Source organism: Zootoca vivipara, chromosome 2 (genome assembly GCF_965207765.1).
Source record: "Zootoca vivipara chromosome 2, rZooViv2.hap1.1, whole genome shotgun sequence".
In the NCBI taxonomy this organism is placed as follows: Eukaryota; Metazoa; Chordata; class Lepidosauria; order Squamata; family Lacertidae; genus Zootoca; species Zootoca vivipara.
In genome coordinates, this window is record NC_142584.1 from 118545284 (window position 1) to 118552590 (window position 7307).

General features: G+C 47.0%; 1 protein-coding gene across 2 annotated transcripts; it reads left to right on the top strand.

Annotated features, from left to right (window-relative positions):
• Window positions 1-60: 60 nt before the first annotated feature.
• LOC118080187 (uncharacterized) lies at window positions 61-6511 on the top strand. 2 transcript variants are annotated; one of them, XM_088664143.1, is made up of 3 exons: window positions 61-1410; window positions 1921-1994; window positions 3163-6511. In XM_088664143.1, exons 1-3 carry the CDS (start codon window positions 1292-1294, stop codon window positions 4284-4286), a joined length of 1317 nt encoding a protein of 438 aa, XP_088520269.1. In that variant the 5' UTR covers window positions 61-1291; the 3' UTR covers window positions 4287-6511. The 2 variants fall into 2 exon arrangements, with proteins under 2 accessions (XP_088520269.1, XP_060125268.1); XM_060269285.2 differs by having other exon boundaries at window positions 62-1410; window positions 1921-2009.
• Window positions 6512-7307: the final 796 nt, after the last annotated feature.

A 7307-nucleotide genomic window follows, 5' to 3' on the forward strand; every position in this document is an offset into this window, starting at 1 on the left:
TTTGATGTTGTGCTGGAGGCTGCAGAAAGCAACGCGGGTGGGGGGGACGGGACACATCTGGCCAGGCTTTCCCCATCCTGCGCTGAGATTCCTGAACTGCAGGGGGGTTGGACTAGATGGCCCTTGGTACCCCTTCCAACTCTGCAATTCTACGGTCATGCGACGTTTCCAGCTCTCTTCCTTCTCGGGAGATTTGGGGGGGCCTGCAAAAGGACACCCCAGCTGTAGCGCTTAAAAACAGCACAGGGGGAGCAAAACTCACGATGCCTAAGCTGATCTCTCTGCAGGGGATTGGGGATCCAAAGATGATCTTGCAAACGCTGCGCCACTTTGAAGATCCCTGGGAGACACCTGACTTGAGAGCAGTACATGTGAAAAGGATCTAGGAGTCTTGGTAGACCACAAACGTGGCATGAGTCAACAGTGTGATGCAGCAGCTAAAAAAGTCAATGCAATTCTGGGCTGCATCTATAGTATAGCATCTAGATCAAGGGAAGTAATAGTACCACTGTATTCAGCTCTGGTCAGACCTCACCTGGAGTACTGTGTCCAGTTCTGGGCACCACAGTTCAAGAAGGATACTGACAAGCTGGAACGTGTCCCGAAGAGGGCAACCAAAATGGTCAAAGATGCCTTATGAGGAACGGCTTAGGGAGCTGGGTATGTTTAGCCTGGAGAAGAGAAGGTTAAGGGGTGATATGATAGCCATGTTCAAAATATATAAAAGGATGTCATATAGAGGAGGGTGGAAGGTTGTTTCCTGCTGCTCCAGAGAAGCAGACACGGAGCAGTGGGTTCAAACTATAAGAAAGAAGATTCCACCTAAACATTAGGAAGAACTTCCTGACAGTAAGAGCTGTTCGGCAGTGGAATTTGCTACCAAGGAGTGTGGTGGAGTCTCCTTCTTTGGAGGTCTTTAAGCAGAGGCTTGACAGGCATCTGTCAAGAATGCTTTGATGGTGTTTCCTGCTCGGCAGGGGGTTGGACTGGATGGCCCTTGTGGTCTCTTCCAACTATGATCCTATGATTCTATGATCCCCTATGGTGCTTTGCACAGGGGCATTTCCAGCTCGCTCGCTCTCTCCCCTCAAGCTCCCTGGAGCAGCTGCAGCGCTAAAATACAACACCGCGATGTGGGGGGTGGAGAAATCCTCAGCGAGCCTCATGGACGAACCGAGCCCCAGATAAACGCGAAAGGGGGTGTCTTCTCTTCCCCACATTAAATGGGGGAAGTTGCAAGCAGCGGTAGGCAAAAGGGAGGGAGCCCCCCAGGCAGCCCTCCCCTGGGCGAATGACCCGGGCTTTGCTTCCCGGAGAAGCAGGAAATTGCCATCCAAAGGCAGCGCTGGGGGCGTTGCAGAAGCGCTCTTGGGAAACGTGCGCGCAGAGGAACGGCTGCAAAGCGCCGAGGTGCGATTTTTGTGGGGTAGTGAAAGGGGGAGGGAACCCAGGGAGGATTTGTTTGAGGGGTAATGAAGGAGAAACACTCCCACGCGGAGCACTTTTCCTCGGGAAATGCACGGGGTGGGGTCGTGGATTATCCGTGCTGCGCGCTTGCGTCGTGTGGCCCAAAGTGCTGCCAATGCAAGCACTTTTAAAGCACTTTTAAAGCCCTTTTAAAGCCTCCCCCCCAGCTCTGAAAAGAAAGGCGCCGCCTTCTGATGGGAGGGGGAAACATGATGCAGCCCGGACAGGAGAAACCCGCTATGGGGTAAACAGCCTTGCTGGGGTGGGGGTGGGGGACCTTTGCGCCCCCAGAGCTTTGAATGTCCGAGATCATCAGAAAACCTGATGGGTTTAAATAGTTTAAAACTGAGGTCTTGGCTTCCAGGATGGTTTCAAAGAGCAATGCAATGGGTTTACTTTGGATCCCTGGGTATTTTGTTCTCAGAAAAAAACCTCGGCCTGTTGTGTTTCTAGGAAAGACATTCTCAAAGCAGACTTGATGTCTTCGCTGGAAAGAGAAGAACCAATTCGCCCGGCCTCTGGGGAAGGTGAGAGATTGGCAGGTACGGTACGGTACAGATTTTTGAACCGTCAAGGGAAAAGGCTATACTGTACTCATAGCTGCCAAGTTCTCCCTTTTTTTAAGGGAAATTCCCTTATGCTGAATAGCTTACTCGCGAGAAAAGGGAAAACTTGGCAGCTATGACTGTACTTTCAATGGGAAAATTCACTTCGGGTTAAGTACGCTTCAGGTTAAGTACAGACTTCCGGAACCAATTGTGTACTTAAACCGAGGTACCACTGTACAGTAATGGGAAGAGCACAAAGTAGCAAACTTGGGTAGTGTTAATCTTGAGCCACCCCCTCCCTTTGGAGAAAACCCAGAGTTCAGTGTTAGAATGTAGTCTTTGGATGTAGAAATCCGAAGGTTCAATCCTGTCTTTGTGATCACTAGAGTCCCCATGTGAAACCCTGCAGAGCAGTGGTTTTCAATCACTGTGCTGTGGCACCCTGGGGTGCCTTGAATGATGCTCAGGGGTGCCCTGGGCAACACTGGCCTCTGTCCCTCTTTCCTTCCCTCCCTCCTCGGATACCCTCTTGCCTCTCTGCCTCCCAAAGGCTTGCACAGCTGTTTGTGGCAGCAGCCCTGACTCCAAGCTCCCCAGGTGAATGGTCTCTCTGGGGCTGGCCAGAGGGTGCTTCCCAGGTCCCTGTGGGGGAGTGTGAGGAGGCAGTGCGAGGAGGTGGGGCAGCTCAGAGACCAGGCCACAACAGCAGCTGCCCAGAGGTCTCCCGAGGAGAAGAGGCTGAGGGAACACTCCACAAGGGAAAGTGTTCGAAAAGGGGTGAGAGGCTGCCAGCTCTGCAGGCAAGGGGTGACATAACTGAGCTCCTGATCCCCACAGGGGTGCTGCAGAAAGATTGCATTTGGTTGAGGGAGCCATGGGCCCCAAAAGGTTGAAAACCTCTGCTGCAGAGAGATTTGAAGGCAAAGGAACAGACAGATCTGTGCCTGCTGATGTAAAGTGGGACATTGACCAGGACGGAGTTTATATTGTCCTCCTGGAGGACAGCATATTCAGAAGGTAAACCCAGCTTTTGGTGTCTGCAAATAACATAAAATAATGAACCCATATACACACAGTTTGAAATCCTTTGTTTTCTGCTGGAATTTTTTTTAAAAAAATGTTTTATTCTTCTCAAACTTCACCCCAGATGATGGGCGGAATAATGGGAATTCTAAGGAGACATCTATGCTATCGTCAGAAACTCCTACAGCTGAAGAAGGAAAAGAGATGGTTGCAGGTGAAAGTGAACCTAAAAAGCATGGAGAAGAGAAATCCTCACCTTCTCTGGAGGTTAATGTCCATGAACCCCAAATCCTGCAGGAAGACGGACAAGGAAACAGCCAGAAAATTTGTCCCATGTGTGGGAAGATATTTAGATACGAATCAAACTTAAATAGGCATTGCAGAAGCCACACGGGAGAGAAACCATTTAAGTGCACGGAGTGTGGAAAGAGCTTGAGCTCAAGTTGGAGCCTTCTTACACATATAAGAACCCACACTGGGGTGAAACCATTCAAATGTGTGGACTGTGGGAAGAGTTTCAGTGAGAGCAGTACCCTCCTTACACATACGAGAACACACACTGGGGAGAAACCCTTTAAATGCAGAGAATGTGGGAAAACCTTCAGTAGGAACACTCACCTTACTTCCCACCAGAGAACTCACACGGGGGAGAAACCTTTTAAATGCATGGAGTGTGGAAAGAGCTATACTGTTAGTAGTGGCCTTGCTCAACATCAGAGAACCCACACAGGAGAAAAACCATTTAAATGTACAGAGTGCGGAAAGAGCTTCCGACAGCCCAGCCACCTTACAATACATTACAGAACACACACAGGGGAGAAGCCGTTGAAATGCGTGGCCTGCGGGAAGAGATTCAGCCAGCTCATAAACCTGACTTCCCATCAGAGAATACACACAGGGGAGAAACCCTTTCAGTGCATGGAATGCGGGAAGAGGTTCACTGATAGTAGCGGCCTTGCTCAACATCAGAGAACTCACACAGGGGAGAAGCCCTTTAAATGTACAGAGTGCGGGAAAAGCTTCCAGCGTCCCAGCCGCCTTACTCTACATTACAGAACCCACAGCGGGGAGAAGCCGTTTAAATGCCTGGAATGTGGGAAGAGCTTCACCCAGCTCGGTCACCTTACTCTACATCAGACAACCCACACACGGGAGAAGCCATTTGAGTGTACGAAATGTGGGAAGAGCTTCAGGAAGAATGGAAGCCTTGCTTTACATCAGCAGACGCACACAGGAGGAACCATTTAGTTGCATGGAATGTGCGGAAAACTACTGTAAGCTCGCCCAGATTACCTTACATTACGTTACAGAACACACTGGGGAGAGACCATTTGGAAACAGGGAATGTGGGGAAACGTTTATTTACAGGAATAGACCATACAATAACATACACTGGACACAGGTAGGTAGCCGTGTTGGTCTGCCGTACTCAAAACAAAATAAGAAAATTCCTTCCAGTAGCACCTTAGAGAACAACTAAGTTTGTCATTGGTATGAGCTTCCGTGTCTGAAGAAGTGTGCATGCACACGAAAGCTCATACCAATGACAAACTTAGTTGGTCTCTAAGGTGCTACTGGAAGGAATTTTTTTGTTTCGACACACTGGAGAGGAACCCTTTAAATCAGGCACCCCCAAACTTCGGCCCTCCAGGTGTTTTGGACTACAATTCCCATTTTCCCTGACCACTGGTCCTGTTAGCTAGGGATCATGGGAGTTGTAGGCCAAAACATCACTTGGGTGTTGTCCCAAGTGAATCTCCAGCCCCCGTCTCTCCCACTTCCTCACTCCTCCTCATCACCTCCTCTACGGGTGCCCCTAAGTGCCCTCTGTCTTTGAGCTCTTTGCTCTCCTACTTTTAAGGCTCGCCGGGTTCTGGGAGATGGTGGGTCTGGAATGCTTTCTAGTGGCAACTGGTCACCCAGCTGCTGCTCTGCCTCTCCCATCATTTCCCAACTTTTCCCCTCATCTGCCTCCAAGCTGTGACCTCCCTCAAACCCCTGTTGTAAATCTAAACTGTTCCTCCTCCCTGAAAGGGTCAAGATGGGGAGGTGGTCTTCACCACTCCTCCTACTCCTCAGCCAGGACCGACACCACCTCCTTCCCAAACTTTAGTAAGCACTTCCCCAGTTTAGGGAAGGAGATGGGAGACTTCTAGCACCCTGCCAGAGCCTCTCCTCTCCTTCCCAAAGCCCAGCACTTCCTTTCCCCAGCTTTCGGAATGCTCTGCAAGTGGGAGGTGCATCAAATTTTGGCCTCCCTGCCCCAATGTGACAAGGCAGTGGGGGGGCCCTGTGGGTTGTGTTAAAGTACTTTTGCGGGAGACGAAGAAAGAGGTGGAAACAAGGCCGTTTGGGGGTTTATCACAGCTGATGCTGCCACAATGCACCGGTGGGGATGAGAGGAATATGATCTATACAAATCTGAGTGCATAGGTATAGGATAGATACCTGGGGCATCACCTTTTCTCCCATTTTCCTTTATGCTAAGTTTGCTTCAGGATGCTTGACCTACAAAGGAGATAGAAACCCTAGACCAGAGCTTTCCAAACTAAAGGGGTTAGTTACAGGTAGGTAGCCGTGTTGGTCTGCTGTAGTCGAAACAAAATAAGAAAATTCCTTCCAGTAGCACCTTAGAGACCAACTAAGTTTGTCATTGGTATGAGCTTCCGTGTGCATGCAGACTTCTTCAGACATGGAAGCTCAAACCAATGACAAACTTTGTTGTTCTCTAAGGTGCTACTGGAAGGAATTGTTTTAAAGGGGTTAGTTTAACCTCCGGTTTGCTTGTAAAACTGAATCACTGTGTTGCGAAACGATGCATGTCCAAAAAGTGTGTCGCCAACATGAAAAGAGCTCTGCCCTAGATCTTACTGACGTAGACTTTGTTTGGATAAATAACAGTGTTTGGAATGAGTTTATACTCATAAATAAAATGTAATTGACTGTTAATATTTACATATGTATTAGGATAGTAATATCAAATTTATAAAAGAAAGTATGGGTCAGGGTGCTCTTTGTATATTGTATATGGAGGGGGGGGGTTCCTACCCATTTTTGTGCTTTTTTATTTTTCTTCTCTTTTTCTTTGCATCACTTTATTCCTTTAGAATCGAAACCTTTTCAATAAAATATTAATACAAAAAAAAATAGAGAATGCTCACCATTTCTCTGCATATGTACAAGTGCTTGTGTGAAAGAAATTACACTCACAGATCTCTGTGGCTCAACCCAGCAACAAGGACGCTTTATGTTTGCAGTCTCAGGAGCAGAAATCAGCCCCGTCTGCAGTAGTCTGCTTGGGGTGTCCACAAAATTCTTAGTTTGAGTAGCCTACACAGGGTTCCTTGCTTGCAGCAACTTCAATATTATTTATTGAATTTTATAAAAAGAAAGGAATCACATCCATGTAATTGTACATTGTTATAACATCCATTTTTTAAAATAAAAAAGAAGAAAAAAGAAAACAAAAAACAGCATCATATAAGTTCCATTTTTTTCTCATTTTGGTAAGGGACTTCCCCGAGTCCCCCTTCTAACGGTTCATTGCATAACATTCTTGGCAAGTTCTATATCTTATTTTCCAAACCTAATTACAATTACAGCATCCTTTTCTCAATTTTACAACTAATTATAATATTCTTTGTCCATGGAGTTTTCTTGGCAGGGTTACTGGAGTGGCTTGCCAGTTCCTTCTCCAGGTGGATCACGTTTAGTCAAAACTCTCCACTATGACCTGTCCATCTTGGGTGGCCCTGCATGGCATAGCTCATAGCTTCTCTGAGTTATTCAAGCCCCTTCGCCACGACAAGGCATTGATCCATGAATATTCTAACCTATTATTCTATCTCACTTAATTTCTTAACCTGCAACTTCACAATTGCTTATAATTCTCCTCATACATCAATTCTACAATATTTTTTATAATAAATTCTAAATTTCTTCCATTCCTCTTCCACCTTCTCCTCTCCCCGGTCACGTAGTCTTCCGGTCAAATCAGCAAGTTCCATATAGTCCAACATCTTCATTTGCAATTCCTTCATTTGCAATTCCTCCACTGTAGGTATCTTCTGTGTCTTCCAATACTTTGCTAGCAATATTCTGGCCGCAGTTGTGGCATATAAAAACAAATGTACACCTTTCATAGGCAATTCCTTTCCTACTACGCCCAATAGAAAAGATTCTGGTTTCTTAATAAAAGTGCTTTTCAGCACTTTTTTCAACTCATTATAAATCTTTCCCCAGAAATCCTTAACTAGTGGGCAAGTCCAC

Coding starts and splice junctions, on each gene's coding strand:
- LOC118080187 (XM_060269285.2), top strand. CDS start 1,292: ATGACCCGGGCTTTGCTTCCCGGAGAAGCAGGAAATTGCCATCCAAAG. Junction 1,411..1,920: donor AACGGCTGCAAAGCGCCGAG/GTGCGATTTTTG, acceptor TTGTGTTTCTAG/GAAAGACATTCTCAAAGCAG. Junction 2,010..3,162: donor GGAAGGTGAGAGATTGGCAG/GTACGGTACGGT, acceptor ACTTCACCCCAG/ATGATGGGCGGAATAATGGG.